Source organism: Falco peregrinus, chromosome 6 (genome assembly GCF_023634155.1).
Source record: "Falco peregrinus isolate bFalPer1 chromosome 6, bFalPer1.pri, whole genome shotgun sequence".
In the NCBI taxonomy this organism is placed as follows: Eukaryota; Metazoa; Chordata; class Aves; order Falconiformes; family Falconidae; genus Falco; species Falco peregrinus.
Genome location: NC_073726.1, coordinates 64,965,730 through 64,988,532, shown reverse-complemented (window position 1 = coordinate 64,988,532; position 22,803 = coordinate 64,965,730). Strand labels below are relative to the sequence as shown.

Genomic DNA, 22,803 nt, shown 5'->3' with positions numbered 1-22,803 from the left:
CCTCCCCGCACGCTCCGCCCAGGCATTCCCCTCCGCCAATCGGAGCCGCTGTTAGGCTGGGGGGCGGTGCCCGCCCCCCGCCGGGACGGGGCGGAGCCGACGCGCGCCTCAGCCGCCCCGCTGTCCGTTGCCGGCCGTCCCCGGCGCCGCCCGGTTGCGCCCCGTCCGCCCGGCCGGAAGGATGCGCTCCCGGAAGTTCCGGTGCTGCCGCTGTGTGGGATAAACAGTAATGGCGGAGGCGGTGGCTTTGGGAACAACGGCGGGCGCCGCGGCGGCCGCCGCGGCCCTGGGAACATCCGCCGCCGCGGCCGCGGGAGCGACAGCCGCGGCTTTCGACTTTGCAGCCGTGCCGCCGCCCGCCATGGGGCTGGGAGGAGGCGGCTGGACCAAGCAGGTCACTTGCAGGTACGCGTTGTCCGCAACCCGGGCGGGAGCGGCCGCGGCCGCCCTGCCCTCCCCTCCCCCCCCGGCCCGCGGCCGCCCTTCCCCCCAGCGCGCGGCCGTTTCCCTCAGCGCCGCGCCCTTCCCCTCCCCCCACGGTCACGTACGCGCGGCGCGGGGCCGCAGCGCCCCCTCCCCCCTGCCCCGCCCCGCCCGGCGCCCTGGGGGGAGGCCTGCGGCAAACTGCGCAGCTGGCCGGGCCGGGCCGCGCCGCGCCCTGCGGCGGCCCCGGGCGGAAGGCGGCGCGCGGCCGGCCTTGTGGGGGATGTAGTGCTGCCGCGGGCCGTTGCGGAAGTACCGGCCTCGTCGGGCGCGCGCCGGGCCTAGGCTCCCCGAGCCGGGCCCGGGGCGGCGCGGGCTGCGGCCTGGCTGCCGCCTCTGCCCTGCGGGACGGGGGGTGTTCCGTGAGGGTCGCGTGTGGCCGCTGACCCGTTGCCGTGCGGCGGGCGGGGGCGGGGAGCGGTGCTGGCCCCTCGTGCGGTGCCGCGGGCCGCTCCTCATTGTGTGGCAATGCGACCGCAGTGGTCGGTGTGAAGGAGACTGTGGGACGGCAGGCCTGCAACCGCCTTCCAGAAAATGCGGTTAAGCAGGAAATGGGAAACGGTTAAAGTTCTGGCCCCTCTGAATAAAATTTTAAAATGGAACTGAATTCGTGACTGATAGAACAATAACTTCTTAAACCAGAGAATGGAAAAAGTCGTGATAGGCTGCGAAATGTGAGGAGTGCTGCTACTTGTGTTACACTAACGTTCTATATGCTGCGTCATTTTCTATTTGTGTTTCTCCTTTAAACTGTATTTCTGATAAATCTTTATATGGGATTATGCAAATCGTACTGCATATTGTAAAGCTTGCCAGATGGGCTATTTTTAAACGTTTATTGCTGTTCTGTTTGCAGGCTGAAAGGAATATAAACCAGTTTTCTGAATACAGAAATACATTTGTCAGTTTGTATGAAAGCAAGCGGTAGTCTAAGATTAGCGTCAAGAACCATCTTCTGTTTTTGGGGTTTTTTTTATTAATAAAATTGTAAGTTACATTTACCTGAATATGTCCCTGGGCAAATAACTTGCCAAGTCACTTGAAAGCAAAAAGGAGCGTCCCTTGGGCAGAAAGGAAGAGGCTCTGTTGTCTGCGTATTTTTCCAGTTGTGCCAATTGCAGATTGAAAGAGCTCTATTAAGAACCGTTGCTTGGCTTTCGCAGGGAACTTGCTTGCTGTGTGTCTCTTTTGTGCTGTTAAATATGCCCTGCAGTTTTTAAAGCATTCCTGTTAACTGTTGGTAACTGGTTTTTTTTTTGTTAATGTATCCATTTGATGAGAAGCACTGTTTCTCAGCTCTGAGTACTTCTGCATATAAAGAGTTTTCCCTGTTAATAGCCGGGTTAATATTTGATGTGTGGTAGTTAAACATAGGCCAGTGGTGAGGAAATGACCGGGAATGATGCTTAGCTCAGCTTTTAAGTGAGCTGCAAGGGTATAGGTTGGTGTTCCCTTTAGATAGAATGCCTCTGAAGATCGAAAGGCTCAGTTAAGTGAAATGGATTGGGGAGAGATATAGATAGATAGATGTTCTCAGGTAACAAACACAATGAATCAATTTATTGAAGATAGTGACTGCTGTATTACAGAAGCAGTGAAGTTTGGTAGTGTGCAGTGGAGCGAGTCTGTAATGTGTCATGCAGTGAGTCTGTCTAATGAATATATTTATTTACAAACAGGATTAGTGGGAACTTAAAGCTACTCTTCTTTTTAATGGTTAATTTGTTTTAATGGGAGCTTAAACAGCAGTGAGATTTCAGCTTTGGACCTAATGAAAGTCTCTATTCTTTGTTCTTCTTGACTAATCCTCCTAGTTATCCCATTGCTTGCTTGCATATTTTTACAGGGCTATTCAGGTTGTAGGCAGAATAGCTTTTCTCAGGCTTCAAAGTGAAAATAACAACCCTGACTTGAGCTTCTGGGAATGTGTGATAATAACTTTGGTTTTCTAAGTTTAGTTTTAATAGGATGCATTTGTATTCAAGCAAATAAATTTATTATTAAATTTTGATTTACATTTGTAAATGAGCTTGAGGATTTAACTGTGAGATGAAGGGGTTGAATTTCAAAACGCAATTATTTTTTTTTTGGTAGTAGGTAGAGCAGTTTCTGTTTTGAGTAACAGCACAGTTTCTTCATAGGCTTTATTTACTTCAGTCATCATATGGGTGACAGTAAATGCTGCCTGAAAAACTTCGGGGAAATAGTCTCTTCAGTATAAGGACTTAACACTTCATGGCTGGTGAAGTAATACTGCTGTTTCAGTTCTTGCCGCTCCTTTGAATACCTGTTATGGTAAATTAGTTCACTAATGATTTTTACTATGCCAGCGTGATATCCTTGGGATGGTATCTGAGTGAGAGACACAATGACTAAGATGAAGGACTTGAGTTTTTCCTAGACATCTAGTTTTGCAGATGTTACCCTTCTGCTTTTCTTGCAGCTAAAGTGTAGCAATCTCATGGTTAAACATAGGAATGTACCATGTTCCTTAAGAGATGATGAAAAATAGATTTCTTGCATTGCTTCTGTGGTTCAGCAGTTTTCAAGGCTTTTGTAGTGTGTAATAATTTATCCTTTTGTCTGGAATAAACAGGGGAATAAAACTAATTTATAAATACTTTTTATTTAATATTCTGATCCTTTTGTTATTGATATGTTTGAAATGGTAAGAAGAATGTTCTTACCAAGCTTCTCTGTCCTTCCAGTTTCAGAAGGATACGTGGTTTTATTGAGCAGTGATGTAGCAAACATTTTTTTTCCAGAGACTTGACACTGTTAGCTCCAGGTACTTGTATTTTCCAGATGTCTTGCAGTAACGAAGGTCATCAAGTTGATGTAGATATGTTACATTTCACTTGTTTATTTAATACCTGAATACAAATAAAAACCCTTAGCAACTAATTGGTGTACTTTGAAAAGTGGTCTACATGTTTGTATTTTTGCTGTTCTTTCTGAAAACCTAGATCAGGTATTATCTGTCTTTTAATATGAAGACTCTGAATAGGTAAAGTATGGCTTCTTAATTCATTGCAGCCCTAGTCATAAGGTGTGGGGTGCAAACTTCTTAACAGCTTGCTTGTATTGCCCCTTTCTTAGCTGCTCTGTTCTGGATCTCCCAGTAGCTTCTTGTTGAAGGACATTATGGAGAAGAAGGGGCAAGGAGGTAAATGCTTTTGAGACCTACTTTGTTTCTTTTCCTTTTTCTTAAGGCTACTAATTCATGTAGAATTTCATTGGCCACTCGCATGGCTGATGGCTCCTGTGCTAGAACAACGTGCCTGGCCTCTTCCCTGCTACCTTCTTCCCTGAGAATTCTCAGTCTCTGTGTGACACCTGAAGAAGCTAATGACTGCAGCTGGCTGCTGTTCTGAGGTTCCCTGTCTGCCAGTTGTGGCAATGTCTCAATTTTGAGGGAGGTCTGTTGGCTGATGTGACATTCTAATTCAGCAAAACCCATCGTTTAATAAACAAAAATGGGGTTACCTAAAATCAGAATTAAGTGGACCTGAACAAACCATACCTGAATAAGCAAACCCATTGCAAGCTTCAAAAGCTAGGGAAAGAAGTATTGTGTATTGATTTCACTAATAGGATTACAGTGGTAAAGACTTAATACATAGGAGGGAGTATCTGAAAGAAGCTGGTGCTGGTCAGGATTTTAGACTGGAGTTATATGTGTTTTAACACTGCATTGTCTTTTTGATAAAGGCATTACAAATTCTTTTTCTGTAGCTTATGGCAAGTAATAGAAATAATATTCATGTAACAGTGGAAAACAAAATCTTCAGCAGGTTATTATACTTTAAAGCATCATGGAAATCAAGGTCATTGAAACCTGGATAAACTTGGGACATTTTAGGCATTCTAGTAAATGAATTGTAGCACTTGTAACACTTGATTCCCCTACAGCAGTTGGAGACATGATTAGGTTTATGGCCTTGGGCAAGTGTTTTCTCTATACAGTTTCCAAAAAATGTCCACAGGATCTTGTGTACCATTTGAGACTTTCGGATGTATAAAGCCTGATTTCTGTGACCTCTTTTTAAGTACCCCATGAAAATCAGGAGATTCTATTTTGATCAAGGCATCCATAACTAGACATGAATTGAAATGTTTTTCAATGATAAAATGCCAATGCAGGCAATTACTATTTTTGGGTGGTGGTTTTGTGTATTGGTATCACTCATGTTTTGTACAGTTGTGCAATGAACAGATTTGGGGAGATCATCTGGGTTTGGACCCCTGTCAGTTCTCTGGTCTGGTTCCCCATGCAAACTCACCAAATCACACTGGTATATCTGAACAGGAAAGACAAAGCGCTCCACTACCAGAATAAGTGCTTTTTGGATGAGAGCATCACAGGCAGTCGGAGAAGATCAGTTCCAATACTTGATCAAGTTTTGCTTTTTTGAGATGAAATTATATGTATTCTTATTACTTGTCAGAATGCAAATTTCAGGTAGCGTTCTGGGCATCACTGAGTGAGGCAGGTAATTAATGTATTTCTCAGTTTTAAGGATCCTTTTTTCCTGTAATGAGAAACAAGAGACTGGTATTCCTGCTGCGTAAAGTTACAGTTAAATTGAATAATCTGTGTGTGTAAAGGTGCACTCCAACAGAAGTTTTGTTACCTTTCACCATAAGTAATTCACTCTGTTTAATTTTGACATGACCAAAGCACACTTCAGCCAAATGGCACAATTTCACATGTAAGGTGTTAAATTCTTTGTGACCTTAAAGTAAAAAGTCTTACCTTTTGGGTGGGGGCAGAGGAAGGTTGGTGTAAGCCTCAGAGAAATAAATTTTTCTCTCCTCCCACCCCAGCCTTCTCATTGAAAGGGTGCTGAGTTTGCTGTGTAGGATTGCAGGCCTTTTAAAGTGACATGTGGATTAAATTGAGCTTGTGAGTGTTTCAGGTTTTTTTCCCTTCATAGCCTACCATCTTTATGTAATGAATTACAACAACTTTCAGGGTTATACAGAACCTGTATTTGCAGAGGATTTTCTAACATAAGCTGAGAAAGGAGGAAGGGGACTTGGAGTTTCCTCTGTCTAAGCAGCAGTGGGAGAGCCTAATTTTGAGAAGTATTTAGAGTATTTATGTTGACCGAGTACTTTGCAACAGAAGGTTTCACTCCAGGCTGGTGCCTTTCTTTTAGTCACTTACTTCAGCCATGGTGATGTCCCAACACTTTGTTGGCTTAAGGAGCAGTGTAGCTGTGTGCTGTGGCTGAGCAGTGATCTGATCTAGATTAAAAATAACCATGGGGGCAGCAAAAGGAATGTCAGGTTACATCTGAAGCCATTTCCTGATCTGAGTCAACAGGTGGCTGTGAAATTGCATGCCCCAACACATGGGGGAAGCAATGCTGTGTGGCAATAAGCAAGGGGTAGAGATAACACTTGTTAAAAGAGCAAATGTTCAACAACCTGGATGATTTTTTTAAACCTATTGGTGTGACTCTTATTTCTTAAGAGCAAGCCAGAAATTGCAGTTATGTTCTGGTTTCATGAGTTCGCGGGTAGTTGTTTTTTGGCTTTGAGTGAGGTAGTCTGGTGTGTGGGTGGTGAAAGAGCTGGGGTTTTTCTTTGCCTTTTTGTTAACAGTGGAAAGTGCTGGTTATGGAGGGTGGGTTTTTTTTGTTTTATTGTCGCAGCACCTCATTCCTGGTGTGTGATGGCATAGCTGTTTACATCCACCTGGCAGACCTGACTAAGGTACTCCTCTCTCTGGGGAGAAGATCCTGCAGAGCCTCACCTTGGTCTTACACCGCTTATTGTTATGTAGAACCACATTTCCTACCTGGCTACTATGTGGCCTCAGTATACAGGCAGTGGATGGTTTTGAGTGTGGTTTGTAGCCTGATGGCAAGTTATCAGCTGGTGGTTTATAAAACCACTTCAGATGGTTTTGTTCTTAGTACCTTGAATACGCCACTGATTTTGCCCTTGGAGGGTTATCAGCCCTCTTAAAACTCACCTCAGGTTCTAATATCCCCAGTACTGGGTTACAAATGTAGCTCTGCTTATGTCCTTTGGTGAATTGTTCCCTTGGATTTACCTGACTTCTCAAAAATATAGTAGATTAAGTACCTGTGTAGAAGTTCGTGCACTTCAACAACTTGATGCCTTTTAAGTTTAGGAATATCAGCTTGAATGTGCTGTTTTATAAAGAGCTATCCTAATCTTAGTTTGGACTGCTGAAAGGTGATCCTTCTGTCTCCTGCTGGCTGTGCTGCTGTGTGGCTGCCCAGTCAGCTGGTTGGAGGACGTGGTTCTGGTGGCTTTGGTGGTAAGTGGTGGAAGTATGCAACAGGAGGAGGGCAGGGCTGCCCCTTTCAGCAGCAAGATAAACTTAGACTGGTGTAATCTGCTTCTCAGTCTTTTCTTGAGTGGTGTTTTGTATGAGACCCCTAACAAATTTTATTGTTTACCAGGTCTTGGTATTTCCAGTGAGTTCAGAGTTTGCAGCTGACTTGGTATCTGGAGGCCAGTGCTTCGCTTTCTAAACCAATGTGTCAGTAAACATGTTGATAGATTCAGTTCTTACATAGGTTTGGGGGTTTAGGGTTTTTTTCTCTTTTTGCTTGACTGACTTCTATGTGGATTGGGATAGATGTAGTTAGGCTTGTGTTTTCAGTTGTGGTTTTGATGTGAACATAGTGAGTACGGTGCCTTGAATTTAAAAACGTTTTAAATGTTAACCTAGAATACACAAACAAGTTGAAAATGACTGTTTGGTTTTCTTGAACAGCTGAGTTTGAGGATGCTCAATTAAACTTCCATTATTTGACATGCTAAAACTTAGTAACTGTCCTCAAAAGCTTTGAAACCATGCAGTTCTTTCAAGACGGGCAGCACAGTGTTGAAGCAGGGTGGTCCTACTGATTATTTGGCTCCTCTGGCAAAAACTAACGTCTATGTTTTGTCAGATGTAATTATCTATCACAAACATGTTTTGCATTCTTGGAGAGGAAATTACTTCTGATTAGAATTATTTACAAATGCTAAATAGATTAAAGCCCTCAGGAAAACTGTTTAGGGTGTGGCTGATTTTGAATCTTTGATTCAGTAGTGGGCTTCTCAAAAGTTTTTGTTGGTGTGAGAACACAGGGGCTACAAATAAAACTTTGTTCCTATCTGCTTTGTCCTCGTCTCTTTCCTCTCTGTGTCATAGCCCAGCATAAGGTTTGCTTTGCAGTTTTTTTCAGATCTTTGTAAGCATTGGTCCTGAATGTGCAGTGCAATTTGCTGGAATAGCTAAGGTTTCATCCTTCCTCAGACATTTACTTGTATGTTTATACTGGGACTTGGTCTTACGCCACTTCTTGATTTACAGAATAACTAGTCATGAAATACTTTTACAGCTTCACTGCTGCTCCTTAATTAACAGTAATCTTGTGTCTTGCAGATATTTCATGCATGGAGTTTGCAAGGAAGGAGACAACTGTCGCTACTCCCATGACCTCTCCACTAGTCATTCTGCTATGGTGTGCAGGTATTATCAGCGGGGATGCTGTGCTTATGGAGATCGTTGCAGGTAAAGGAATGCCATTTACCATCTTTCAGGGGAGTCATTTCAGTAGAGAGCTCACAGAAAACCAGTAAATCTTAATTTTCCTCTTTCATTGCAACTTCAAAAATTTATAAAAATAGCTTCTTTTCACAAACTGCCTTCTCTTGCTAAATACTGTAGTGTTTGCTTTGCTATGCAAATAAATAAGCAAAGGCAAGGCCAGAAGAGAACTGGTTTTTGTAAAAGGGCTAGTTGTCAGGGTTTGTGTGTTTGTTAATGAGTAGATGAATTAATTGAAGTCTGAGGCTACATTCAGACTAGCTGAGCTGATGGAACTGACTTAGGTCTGGTAAGTGATCATAAAAGCCTGAACAGGTAAGATTCTCACACACACCACACCACCATGCCCCCCCGTTGTGTGTGTCTTCAGGAATTGCTACTCTGACAGTTGAACTGTCATCTTGGAACTGAAACTGGAGTGGAGTCCTGTAGGTTCTATCGTGTTGCCTGTACCAAATGGCCCTATGTTATGAAAACATGACTTAACTTATACCACTGAAATTGTTAAAAAGAAAAAAATGTGAAGAAAGGAAACTGTTGCACTCCTAGCATAACAAAGCTTTACAAAGGGTTAGGGGTGTGCTCATCATCGTAAGTTCAATTTCTTAAAATTTATCAGGATTTTTAACATTGTGTCTTGCAGCAGCTCTAATACATGATTACCATATGAAGTCATGACACTAATATTTAGTTCATAGCTTTACGTTCATGTTTAACATATGGCTGCTATGTACAAGAAAGATAACAAAAATAAGCATCTCTGTAGCCTTCTCTCTGCCATTGTTGCTTTCTTGATCATGTAGATCAGTGGTCTCCAAACTTGATCATGCCACCATATAAGTGAAATGTTTTTGAGCACTCCCTATTTATTTGTTTATAGGTTATATATATCTGCTACTTCACTAATATATTATGTACATTATGAAACATACACAAAAATCAGAATTTGAAAGACTGTAATAAATATGAAATAATATTTTATAGATGTTTTGACAGTCTAAACCCATTGTTACTTTCATTGAAAGCCTTAATATTTTTTTTACTGACAGTAACGTTGATTGAGTATGCTTCCATTATTTTTTAAAAACTTCATTTAACATTTTGTAATACAGTGATTTGAAGCTCTTGTTCTAAGTTCAGTTTATTTCAGTACTGGTGTGGTGCTATCTCTGTAACCTTACCATGGAATCCTTGTTTTTTCATTCCAGTGAAAGCAGCAGCTCCTTCAGTGGTTACACTTGAACAATTTTTATTAAAGTTGTTGACTGTTAAGTATCTCTTCCAGTTCATCTTTTTGTCTTTATTAAAGAAGTAATTTGTTGAGAATATATCTGTCTCTTCTGGTACGTCTTTTCTTTAGTGGGTCACAAAAAGGTTTATTATTGAAACAGAACCTAGCAAATACCATAAGCTGAGACGTGTTACCAACAACTGGACTTTCATCCAGGTGTGCAGCAAACTTCCCACTCTGAAGAAACAAGTATTAGAAAACATTTCCAATATTCAGCAGTGTTTTCTGTGCATTTCCCTACAATCTTTGCTGACAAAGGAATGTGTTTTACTTTGTCACCATGTTGTTTTCCATAGGTTATTTCAGTAACTTTTACCACAGCAGAAAGAACAAGTAGTCCAATAGTATGTGGCTTTTTGTCTTTCACTGTTATGTAAGAAGTCTCAAAAGAGGCTTATAAACATTTATTGTGAAGTTTTGTAAAGCACAGGATTGAGTATCGCATGATTTGAAGCATCTCAGAAAAAATTGTAGAGGTTTGTCTTCATGATCTGGGTGTTTAGATTTTCAGTGTCTTGCTAATTGTGATGGCTTCATGCTGCCACTGGCTAATATCCCAAGGCACAATATACACTGAGCCCCCCCAAGTTCTTGTCAGATCTGAGTAAGTTGGCTTTGTCTTTATTTTGCAGCGTGGCTGATGAAGAGCTCATAATAGAAGTGTTAGCTCTAACATTTCCTGGTTGTTTGCTTTCGCTCACATTACCAGTGTTGTCTTCAATCCACAGGAATCTTTTTAAGCTATTTGATCAGACTTTGTCAGGGTTAGTTTAGGTAAAACAAGATAATCTGTCGATCCGTTCAATTGAGCACAAGCAGACTGCATTGTGTTGCAGTATGCTGAAAGTGAACGAACAAGTGAGGGTGCATCTGCCCCACTGTGTGGTGGAACACCCACTTGTCCTTCAGGACACCTTGCACATACCATACTTGAGATCCTCTGACATACAGACTGAGGACATTGCTGTTAATTTTTATGTTAAATATTAGTAAAACTTATTTTTTAGGAAAAAAAATGACAGGAGTTCTAGTATTTTCTTCCTGCACCCCAATGGGTTGTCTTGCTTGCCTCATAGGGTGCTTGCATACCACTTTAAAGGCCACTAATATAAAGGTCTGAAGGCATGACTTTCAAATTTGTGCTTCATAGCTTCCTTAGGATTTCAAAGCTGACATTTCATTGGGAGCATTTCTTTAATATGCAAGAACTGACAAGTTCTGGATGCCCCATCCCTGGAAGTATTCAAGGTCATGTTGGATGGGGCTCTGAGCAACCTGATCCAGTGAAAGGTGTCCCTGCTTATTGGGGAGGGTTTGGACTAGGTGATCTTTGAAGGTCCCTTCCAACCCAAGCTGTGTCATGGTTTCATTTTTCATGATTTCATGACACTGTTGGCTTCAGTCTGATACAAGGTTAATTAATCACAGTTGTTTAAAAGCTACGTGTGATCTCCAAAAATTCCCTCTGTTTGTCCTGGAAATCAGTCAGCAAGTGTCTTAAGACTTCAAAGGTACACCTGTAATTTATTTTCCTATGTAGTCTACTAGTTGCTGGAAGACAGATTTTTGAGGGAAATAGCACTTTTCTGTGGGTGGTAGGGGATCAAAGAGTTCTGAGCATAGTTTTCCACAGTAAGTTGAAACTGGCATTAGAAATAACTACTAAAATTCAACATAAAATCTGAATGAGGAAAGACGCTCAGGTAGAGAGGAAGACTCATTTCTGTTGGTGGGGATCTCTGGAGCTCTGCTGAAGGTTGAGCAGTTTAGGTCATATTTCCCAAGGCATTGTCCAGTCAAGTTTTCATTATGTGCAAGGATGAAGGTTATGCAGCTTCTCGGGGCACCCATTCCAGTGTTTGACTACTCTCACAGTGATTTTTCGTTTTTTCCCCCCTAATACTTAATTGTAACTTCCGATTTTTTGGCTTGTGTGTACTGTTACCCTATCGCTGCACCTCTGAGGAGAGTCTGGCTGCATCTTTCCTGTGGCTTCCCATGAGGTAGCTGAAGACGGCAGTTTCTGCTCTTAGTCTTTTCTTTCTAAAGCTGAATGAACTGATTAATCTCATTTGGTAATACTACGCATGTGTAATAGGTACATGACCAGTTTTGGACATAACTCAAGTTCATTCTATGTCAGTTAAGTAAGAATTGTGTATGCTGCTCCGTTTCTTCCAAAATCATTGAGAATCTTACTGTTTTCTTAAGCAGTGCTGACAGATTACACGAGTGGAAGCATGTGTTGATAATGGGTCATCAGTGGCTTTCTCTTTCAAGCCATTTCTAGGTTTTCCTTCTGAATGGTGTGTTTACATCTTAATCGGTTTATTTCCAGTACCTTGAGCCACTTAATGGAAGTATTTTTTTGTGAAGAGTTGACATGATGTGTTTTAACGTTTTAGATATGAGCACACCAAGCCACTGAAAGAGGAGGAAATGACTGATGTGGACCCAGATGCAAAAATTTATCCCTTGGTATCCTCAGAATTTGCATCACTCCCTGAAACAGTTGAAGAATTTATTGCTGAGATGGAAGATGAAAATACAGATCTGGCAGCTGCAGGAGTAGGTGCTGAAGACTGGGTGAATGCTGTAGAGTTTATCCCTGGGCAGCCATACTGTGGACGTGGTAAGCTGATCATGGGTTAACAATAAATTTCTGTCATGGGTTGACAATTTATATGTAATGCATTTATTTTAATGCATTTGAGTACAGCTGTTCATACTTACTACTCATTTCACGTGATCTGTCCTTAACTTATGCTTGAATATTCCAATGTGAATAGTTGGACCATTCCATATCAGTTACTACTGCTGTCCTTACGTTCCAAAACCAGCTATCCTTAAAGACAGTCTCTGCATAACTGACTTCCTCTTGTTATGGCTCTGAATGACTTGGGAGAATATCCTTCTTTGAAGTTTAGTTTGCATATGTGATAGGAGAAGAAAATACTCGGGGTGCAATTCATAGCGCTGCTTTGGAAAGATAATCTTGCCTTTGTTTTTGGGGTGGGTTGGTTTCGGGGGTTTTTTTGTTGTTTTTGCAGTCTTTTAAAGGTTCTTCCAGTGGACGTACAGGTTCCTCTAGAATGAATTGATGCCTAATGCTTGCTTTCATTAATCCCCTGGCAATTTGAACCAGAGGTTGAAAATAATTTATTCTAGTTACCTTTCACATGTGACAGCTCATGTTGAGAATGAGATTGAAGAACCTCAATATGTGGACCATACTGTTTGAGTAGCATACTTGTCATCTGCTTTCCCTGCAGAAAGACAGCACAAAGATTTAAACTTTTCACTTAAAAGTAGGCTGAAGATGTTTACTTTAGTGTAATTTCTGATTATGTGGCTCTCTAAAACTGAAGGCTTACAACCATGAGTACTCAAATAATGGTTGAATCCAAAACGGACGCCTTGTGTCCAGAAGAGTTTGAAGTTGTTGTACAGCGTTCAGATTATACTACTTTGTCTCCACAGCAATACTTGGATTCTCACATCTGAAAAGAGGATTACATTCTCAATATTACAGGGTGCTGCTGGAGCCTGTTGTGATCTGAGTTGAGGAAAGGTGAAGAGGAAAGAAATGGTCGAGTGACATTTTGCTAGTGTTGTTGAGAAGTTTGATTATGGAATTTGGTCTATCTGTGAGTTGGGTATAGTGCAGAGGAATGAAAACTTCTACCTGTTAATATGTCACCTTGTCTCATAAGGGATACAGCTTCTTTGTACATTGAGACAAAGGATCTTTGTTTTTTACTCTTTTAATCAGAATAGAATAATTTAGGTTGGGAGGGACGTCTAGATTTCATCTAGTTGATTTCCTGATCAAAGGAGGGTCAGCTATGTTGGGTTACCAGAGTCTTTGTTTAGTTGAATCTCCATCCTTGGAGATGTTCAAAATGCCATAACTGCTGGGCAACCTTTGCAGTGTTTGACTTTTTTTCCACAAGGAAAAAGTCTTCCCTAGTATGTAATTGGATTTTTCCCTGCCTCAGCTTGCCTTCTGTGTCTTGTCCTGTGAACATCTGAGAAGAATCTGGCTCTGGTTTTGTGGTTTTTTGTTTGTTCGGTTTCTTGTTTGTTTCATTTTTCCATTAGGTAGTTGAAGATAGCAATAAGACTGCTTCTTAGGCTGAACAAGTCTGGTTTCCTGAGCCTCTTTTTATGAGCTTCAGACCCCCCCTAATGGCTGGGTGGCTCTTCACTGGAATAAATTCATTGCTAGTTTGAATAGCCAGAGATCTTTCAAGTACACCTGCTTCTTATAGGAGAGCTGGTGCTTTCTCCTAAATTTAAGTGTTAAAGGTTTTCATTATACCTTTAGCTTGCTCAGTTTTACTGAAGCTGTTTCTTTTTTAGAGGGTCAGGCTTATTTTCATGGAAACTTGGGGCAGCCACAGATTAAGTAACATTCTCTTCCGAGTCTTGTTTCAGATTATCTTTTTTGTATCCTTTGAAATTTGGTGTGTTTTAATGTACAAACATACTCAGCTGTTTCTGTTCTGAACAGTGCTACATGATGCTAATTCCCCTGGTGACTTCTTAAAAGCTGTGTTTTAAAAACTTTTTTGAAGCCACTGTCTTGATTAAGCTATAAAAGTGAAGAACCTTGCTGTAGTCATCAGGAATATGTGTGCAGTGTGTTCCACAGTGTATATGTTAAAGCCTTACAGATTACTCTTGTTAAATGCCTGGAGAAACGTACAGATGCTTGGAAACTTTAAAGTGGAACCTGTTTCACAAGTTAAGCTAGAAGCCTATGTGTTTCAAGTTGTCTTACAAATGGTGCAGATTCAGGGTTGGCAGTTCAGCTATGTGCAGCTTGGGTTGTAACGTTAATCTTTTACTATGAGACAAGACATTCTGCTAATGCAAATGATTCTCTGATTTGGGACTAAACACGATGTCTTGAAGATGACCTTGGGGCCTAGCAAAGAAAATAGGGACAATTCTTCAGGTAATCGCTTGTTTGATGTACAGATGCACCGCACTTACACATTTGTTCTGCTGCTACTGCTGCTAGATGTTCTGGAATAATCGAGGGAGAGTAGAAAGGCAGAAATAAAAGAAACACTGAATTGGTTTGCTGTTGCTTGCTGCTACAAGATGAATGCATTTGATGCTACCAGGTGTGTTCTAGAGTGAAAGGAGGTGGTGTGTGAATTGAAGGTAATGAACTGGTTTTTCCAGTAGTATGAATTTAACCCTGTGTTTTGCTGCATGACTGGATACTGAATAAAAATGGACTCCAAATATAAAAAGAAATGTAGTTTATTATATTTCAATATAATAAAGGAAAATATCATGCAGTATGATAAAAGGAAACAGTACTAGTTATTATGCACAGTATGATAAAAGTAATAAGAGCATTGTAACACTTCACAGTAATGATGTGATGCAGTAATTAAGAAAAGGATGCATCACCAATTACCACCTTCATAACATCATCCAGGCCCACACTTCGGCTGGGAAGCCCCCTTGGCAGCCGTGCCAGGAGTCTCTCGGTAACTGGGAAGTTCCTATGTGATGCATCCACCTGTGGGTGGGGCTTCTGACCCAGTCCCAGAGCTTGCCCACCTTTATACTCGGTGAAGACAAAAAAGCTTACATACCTAGTGTGTGCAAGCTTTTAAGTTTGTGCCAAGTGCAGACATGCACTGTCTCATGATCCATAAGGTCCACACATGCCAAGGACATGGTCCTGCTCACATCCTGCTTGTTCAGGGAGCCTGGAATAAGCACCACCTGTCAGTTTCATTAAATGTGATTTATAAATTGTCTTTGAGCTCCTTGAGTTCACTGTCCAAGTTAATCAATTCCTAATTAAATATCTGATCAAAGACTTTCATAAACAGTATTCAATCATCAGTTAATCAACTTTCACCGCATCCTGTTGACTGAGATGGGCAGTGAGAAGACAGGGATTGGGTCCACCTACTGGATGGTAGTGGTTTTTGAAAGCAGCCGAGTTGTAGAGACTAAATGTTATTCAGGGATGTTGGATTCAGGGCTACTGAGGCAGTGAAATCTTGCGAGTTTCTCTAATTTTGCTTTCAAAGAGGAAGCAAAACTAGCCGATACAGTGCAGTAGATAGAGGAGACATGCATGCAGGGCTTTAGGTTATGGAAGCCAAGATATTCAGAAATGGAAATACTAATGTAATTTGTATTTCATAGAAAAACAACACTTGCTGAGGGGAAGTGCTGGAACAGCACGAAGACTGGGACTGGAAAACTGGTGTCGCTTTCTGCATGTTTTTCCCTCTCCTACCCTCTCATACTGTAGAAGTACCTAGAGCCATTATTAAAAACTGACGTGCATGGATCTGTATCTTGTTTTCTAGATGTCTATAGTCACTAAGAACTGATTGGACTTTTTTTGTGCAAAGATGGTACTGTGGACTGGGCTAGAATTTGGTAGCTGTACTGTGCCTGTTGACTTAAGTAGTTATTGTTGGTTTGTTTAACAGCTCTGTACTTTGTACTTTTTTTCTGCCAAGACGTGAAGCTCTGCCCTCTCCTTCAGTGGACCAGCATATGGGTTTCTAAGTCAGTCTCTGGAAAGGCATGTGTGTGTGTGAGACTTCGAAGCATTTATTCTCAAAGAACCTCAAGTAATATGTGTGTCCTATGAATAAAACCCTTGTGAATAAAGTTTTGACAAAAAATATCCTTGGGGGGGAGTGCAGGTGACTCTGGAAAAATTCTCTATTAAGAGAAGCTTCAAATGTGCCTCCTCTTTCATCAAAGTATGCATTTTCCAGGGATATAGGATTGCCTTAAGCAAAGATCATCTTGCCAGTCCCATTAAAAGAAGTACTGTATCGCTCGGTTCTTTTGAAACTTAGCTGCATTTGTCTGTCTAGTAGGCTTCTGCCCATCCCCATACTATGATGTATCAAACTCACCTTCCCTGGTAAGGGTCAAACAAGATTCCAGAATCATGTGAATCAATTAGGTACAAAAATCTGTAACGTTAACCAGAAAAAAAAGCACTTGCAGAAATGACAGCTGAGGGAATAGAAGCTGACTGGTAGTTGTGGTTGTTGTTGTTACTTCTTTTTGAAATGGAGACAAGGATTTCAAATTGGGGGGGTGGGCGAGATTTCAGTTTTTCATGTTGTGTTCAGCTACTCAGAAGAGTAGGTAGAGCCTAGTATATGGTTGTTTGTGAACTGGCATCAAGAAAATTAACTGGAATTCATGGGGGAGAAGAGGTAATGAAGATTTTTTGCTTGGGAGTCTTACCAAAAAACGAGGTTACAGTTGACTTGTTATTCTGTTTGTTCACTTGCTTTTGAAAAGTATGTTTCCAGCAAACAGACTGATCCAGGATCAGTGGCGAGTGACCTTTAAAATCAGAGACTGTTCTAGAAGCAGATTCAAACTTATTTTGAGAGCTAATATTTTCCTCTGCTTCAGAATCTTCCATATTTGCTTATCCCCCAAAACTATGACCTCTGAGGGACCTGCTTTTCCTTTTTCTCTACATGTCCAAAAGCTAACAGGCTGACTGACACATGCTTATTGTATCTCTTTGCTCCATGGAGATGAAAACTGCGAGTGTACAGCTTCTCCAAATCTAGTGCTCGAATGGCCTAAAACAGTTACACTTTTTTTATAGTGGTATTGACTTTACTCTTGTAACAGGTACTGGTTGTGTAAATGAAGTCCAGTTTCTCTTCGTCCTGGTATTTATTCTGAATATAGTAATACTTTGTTGTCCTTCTGTGTGTGTTATATCTTCAGTTTCAAACTGACTGCTCTTTGTCTTGTAACTTAGTTTATCATCCTGCTTTATAGAATGATCTCCAAAGGCTGTTTGAGCTGACACAGACAAGCATATGTTCAAGAGGCATGGGGAGAAGTGTTAAACAGCAGCTCTCTAAATGGGGAAATGATATGAATTTCAATTCAGTTTAGAATTAGATAAAGGAGTTTACTTAGGATTTTGCGAAACTGAAGGCCAGCTTAGAATGTAATGAAGACACCCTGAATTTCAGCTTCTTAAAGCTAGGTTTACGTGTCTGACTGATAGACCAGATACCTGTTTAGGATAGTCTTTTTGGCAGATACCTAGAATTGAGTTAGGTGGGTGAGAGAAGTGGATGCAGCTTTTGTATAATTCATAGAAACGCATGGGTGTCTAGAAGTGAAAGTCTGATGTTCAGGCTGAACAGTGACATGCTAATTAACCTGCACATAAGGAGCTACTGGTGTTTTATAATGCTGGATACACCTTTATTGCTTCAACTGTGTAATTTATGGGAAAAAGCCTATTAACTTAGCCAATATGGAATCGATTCTCAAAGCAGTGAGAGATTTGTAACCTTAATTGTTGCTGAACCAGAGTTTGTATATGAATGCCTTTACGCTGCTGTGAGGACTAGTGAGATTTTTCTAGTGCAGACCTAGTCTGTAAATGGATCTGAATCTGACCACTGAAACTTTGACAGCTTTAATCTTGTCTGGGTTGAAGGATGAAGAAATTGGTCATGCTTTCTTGAGTGGGAAAATAACTGTTAGTTCAGGCTGAGAGTATGTGAAACTTGGACTGAAATGAACCTTGGTTGTTTATATTATTCTATTTGGATAACTTGAGCAGGGCTACCCGAAGATTACATTAAAACAACGTATTCTTGCTCCCAGTGCTCTAAATTTGAATGTATTGCTTACTGTCCTTAATTCTCTTTCCAGCTGCTCCTTCCTGTGCTGAAGCACCCTTGCAGGAAATGGTGATTGAGGAAGAATACGAAAAGCAGCAAGCAGATGTGGAGATGAAGAAGGAGCTGTGCCCCTATGCTGCAGTAGGAGAATGCCGTTATGGAGAAAACTGCGTGTATATCCATGGGGATGTGTGTGATATGTGTGGGCTGCAGGTTTTGCATCCAATTGATGCTGCGCAAAGATCCCAGCACATAAAGGTAAGCAAACAACTGTCTGGTGTTAAACAGCTTTAAGTTATTGCTTCCTAGCTCCCTACCATCACTTATCACCAGTTCCCTTTCATTCGAAGGTGCATGCAGGTCAGGCAGTGAATGAAATTCCTGTTGTAAACTGGACTGTTTCCTGTTAGGGCCATAATCAAAAGGAGTTGAGTTTCCTTATCTGTGCTGGGAGAGCAGTCTGCTTAAAGATACTAAAGCTTTGTTCTTTGCCCAGTAAAGCTGGATGGTCTTTCAGATTGCCTTTTTCATGTTTAAAGGCAGTGCGTGAAGAAAGGAATTTGAACTCTGAATTGATTGTTCCCCACTATATGAGCAATACTTCTTGAGGATGAAGATTTTTCAGCTTAATCATACTCCGTTTGTTATGCAAAACAGCAGAGTATAACTGAGCTTAAAAACCTGCTTAGGGTTCACCAGATGACCAGTTGTCTCTGTAGTTGTTCTCTTTGTCTCTCCTTTTCAGTCTTGCATTGAAGCTCATGAGAAGGACATGGAGCTTTCCTTTGCTGTCCAACGTAGTAAAGACATGGTGTGCGGGATATGCATGGAAGTGGTGTATGAGAAAGCTAATCCTAGTGAGCGCCGCTTTGGGATCCTCTCCAACTGCAGCCACACCTACTGTCTCAAGTGCATCCGCAAGTGGAGGAGTGCTAAACAATTTGAGAGCAAGATTATAAAGTGAGGCACTTTCCCATTTCGATTGTGCTTTGTTACTGTGGAAGAACTTAGTAACTTGTGACAACTTGCAACAGACTTCCAGATGCAGACTGTATTTAATGCGTACTAACTAGTTTGGAAGTGGAATAATTCTTAGGGGTGACATTTACACTCAGATTTGGTTAATGAGGATTAAGTTTGCAAAACTCACGTAATGGTAGCAAATAACTTTCATTTATTTAGTAGCATGTTGTCCAATGGTTACTGTTTTACATTTTGGACATCTAGCCAGGAACCTGAAAACAGGTTAACCAGTTCAGAATGTATGCTTCTTAATTCATTACTGACCTAGATCATTAATCAGTTGACAGAACATTTCTCCATTTAAAGGCTGTTCTAAAAAAAAACCAACAAAGTTCCAATCATATAAATACAGAAATCATACCAAAATAAATGTATTTAATTCTAAAGAAAAAGGAGTTGTGTGAAGTGTTATTTCAAGCTTTTCTGAGACAAGCTGACCAGCTGCCATTGCCATTGAGTTCTTGAAGGAGAGAGTTTAGGCTATCTTCATGTGTAAGAGAGAATCTAGATTGAAAAGCTCATACAGCAAGTGTGTGGGTACAATATATCTTTAAAGATGGATATATGCCATGACTTGTTATATAGGGGAGAAAGCGCCCTGTAATGTGGAATTTTGCAGCACAGTCTGTTCATTCCCCAGGTCCTGCCCAGAATGTCGGATCACATCTAACTTTGTCATTCCAAGTGAGTACTGGGTGGAAGAGAAGGAAGAGAAGCAGAAACTCATTCAGAAATACAAGGAGGCAATGAGGTATGAGTACTGCAGCCTTTTGGCAAGTTGAGACTGCAGAGATAAAGGCACATCCGGAGAAGAAGGGTGTGGATGTAAAGCCCTCTCGCACCTCCTTTCCACCACCACGTGTGAAGTGCGTCCTTGCCTATTGGCCCACAGATGCATGCAACCATACAGTTGCAAAGCTGTTCCTGTGTTCTTTGACCTCCGTTTTTCCCTTCTATCTGCAAAACACTGGTGGTGTAGCCGTAAGGTAGTACGAACTTGTGCACTGCGAGCCATCAGTGTCCCTGTGCATGCATCGGCCCACACACTGTAATACATCATTTCTGCACATAGGTGTTACACTGACAAAATGCCTTCAGCTCCAAATGGTACCTGAGATCTTCTTGGACTACAGGTAAATGCAATTCTGAAGTCTGGTTGGGGTCTGCTGTGAGTAAGGGTTGCGATATTTTCCTTTCCAGCAACAAGCCATGCAGGTATTTTGATGAAGGCCGTGGGAGCTGTCCGTTTGGAGGGAACTGTTTTTACAAGCATGCCTACCCTGATGGCCGCCGAGAGGAGCCACAGAGACCCAAAGTGGGAACATCAAGTAGATGCCGGGTCAGTGCTGCTGTTTTTTGTCCTTTCTATACAGAGTGCAAGAGGGTTTTGCGTTAAATCAGCTGCCTTGAGAAGAGGAGAGGGAAATGTTGGCTTTTTTAATTTCTGCTAGACCTCTGTAAAGGTGAATTTGAAGGAGGCAGTGGTCTGAAGTTTGTGAATGCTGGAGGCTGAGATGGAAAGAGTAAATTTTTAAAACTTTCCTAGTAGTACACAAACATACTGAAGTAGAAATGTTGGTTAGCATTAGTAGGTTGTGTAAAGGGTGAATTCTACTGGAAGTCAGTATCTCCCCAGAAGAGAAACATGATTTCTTGCATGTCAGAAAGTACACCAGGGGACTGAACCATGTCAGCCTCTGGGAAGACTACTACCTTGTGCTGCTTGGTCACCTGGGGAAATACTTGTGTTCAATTCGCAGGCCCAGCGAAGGAATCGGTTCTGGGAATTCATTGAGGAGCGGGAGAATGGGGATCCGTTTGAGACCGACGAGGATGAGGTGGTGACCTTCGAGCTTGGTGAGATGTTGCTTATGCTGTTGGCAGCCGGAGGTGACGATGAGCTAACGGATTCAGAAGATGAGTGGGACTTGTTTCATGATGAGCTGGAAGATTATTATGACTTGGATCTATAGCACCTGTCAGTGGCATGTGGACTGTTGTCTTGGCTTCAGGCAGTAGCTATTACCTGTGGTGTTGTGGCAGTGCCTGTGTTTCTCCTAGGCAGGCCGATCAATTCCAGGTGCTGTTGTAATAACTTTTACCCAGGGTCTGTCTCTTCCCATCCCCTCCCATCCCCTCCCACCCCAGGAGTGTTGTTTTTCCTCTGTTTAAACAAATAACAAGAAATAAATCTTTAAAATGTTAGTTTTTGTAAAAATAAATTTAACTGTCAAACAGTTAGCTTAGGTTTGTTGCTTCATCTGTGTACCCAACAGAGTTCACCCAGTTCCAGGGTTAAAGTGTTTACAGGACTTCCACACTCATTTTGAAGAGCCCAGATACAAAAATGAGCAGTGGCCATGCAGTGGGGATGTAAATTGGCTGATGGCCTTTCTTCTGACTTTGTACTGGTATTTCTGACTTCAGGCCAGATAAAAATACTCTTTCTGGCATCAGCTCCGTTCCAGCCCCCTCATGTACACATCTTCATTTGTGATTTTGGTCTCTTGTTTACTTGCACATTACTATTACTACTGTGTAACCAGAACCAGGTGTGAATGTTCTGGGTTTTTACTGTGTTTAGCATGAAAGGAAGATGTCTTTGTGAAAGGAGAACTCTCTATGTGTATATACAGATAAATGTAGAGTTGGACCTCAAGGATGGGGAGACTCTGTGTACATTAAAATAACAAAACCATCTTTCATCCCCTCTTGGTGCATGAAGTCTAGCCTCCAATTGGACATGAAACTGGTTTAGCGGTCTCAGCCCAGTCTGTGGCAGTGATCTTAACTAACTATTGCTTAACTTAATACATGGCACTCCCTAATACACCAGCTCTCTTTCATGTGTATGATTAGGGTTGTTCAGGAGCAGAAATCCGGTTAGCCAAGGTGGGGTCAGAGGAATAACAGAGAAGCCCCTTTAGCTTTATTGCTCTGTAAGTTTTAGAACTTGGTGTAACCACTTAAGCTGTAAGCTTTGCTAGGAAATAGCTGTGCCTCTCAGCTGGTTTGAGGTACACGTGCCTCTTGGCATCTGAGCTGGGCAGGTGCCTGGTAAAGCTGCTCAGTTTATGTGAGTTACTGCTTACAAAGGCAGTCATGCAGTTTCTGGCTGTAATTTGCATTGAGAAATTACTTTGCCACCAAAGCCCCAGCACAAGAATTTTAACCTTGCATTACATTATTGCTGTTTTTTATTGACTTGTGGATGCCCCGTGATCTGTTCTCCTGCTGCTCTTGTCCCCTAGACTGCCTCTCCTTTCACTTTTAAATGGAATGAGAAATTGTTCTGAGGTCTATAACGTATTGTTTTGCAGCTGCCTTTTGTAAGAAGCACTTTTCCCAAATAAAAAAAATCAAAAAAATTAAACAGAAGCCTGTCTGTTCTTTTAAGTTTGAAGCTTCTGTGTTTTCAGCTTGATTTGTGTGCATGTGTGTTTCTGTAAATACAAAGGCATTTATGCCACTTTTTCTTAACTCCCGCAGGATCATGTCACACTAATACAGAATTTTACCTTGGTTGTAACCTTTCCAGCAGAGCCTGTAACATAAGGAATGCATTCTGAACAGACAGCTGGGACAGTTGAACTGTTGAAGGAATATACGGGGCCTTTAGTGGGGAACAGACATGGCTTGCTTTCTCCGAAGTAAGTCCTGCACTGTGGTGTTCACTTTATTTGTCCTAAAGAAGGTCGATTGTGGTACATATTCTGTTGATAGTTTCCTGTTGTAATGCTGTTTGGACAGCCAGTCCA

The 22,803-nt window shown here is 41.6% G+C and overlaps 1 protein-coding gene across 1 annotated transcript; it reads left to right on the top strand.

Moving 5' to 3' along the window:
* The first annotated feature begins 83 nt into the window (after positions 1-83).
* On the top strand, positions 84-22,423 carry MKRN1 (makorin ring finger protein 1). The gene is made up of 8 exons (XM_055807319.1): positions 84-405; positions 7,898-8,026; positions 11,759-11,985; positions 18,054-18,280; positions 18,768-18,982; positions 19,686-19,796; positions 20,246-20,384; positions 20,806-22,423. The coding sequence occupies exons 1-8, from the start codon at positions 230-232 to the stop codon at positions 21,016-21,018; spliced, it is 1,437 nt and encodes a 478-aa protein (XP_055663294.1). The 5' UTR covers positions 84-229; the 3' UTR covers positions 21,019-22,423.
* The last annotated feature ends 380 nt before the right edge of the window (positions 22,424-22,803 follow it).

What these genes read in the sequence shown, in the direction of transcription:
- MKRN1 (XM_055807319.1), top strand. Translation starts at nt 230, where the DNA reads ATGGCGGAGGCGGTGGCTTTGGGAACAACGGCGGGCGCCGCGGCGGCC. An exon ending in ACCAAGCAGGTCACTTGCAG is followed by an intron (nt 406 to 7,897) that starts GTACGCGTTGTC and finishes TGTGTCTTGCAG; the next exon opens with ATATTTCATGCATGGAGTTT. An exon ending in AAAGATCCCAGCACATAAAG is followed by an intron (nt 18,281 to 18,767) that starts GTAAGCAAACAA and finishes TCTCCTTTTCAG; the next exon opens with TCTTGCATTGAAGCTCATGA.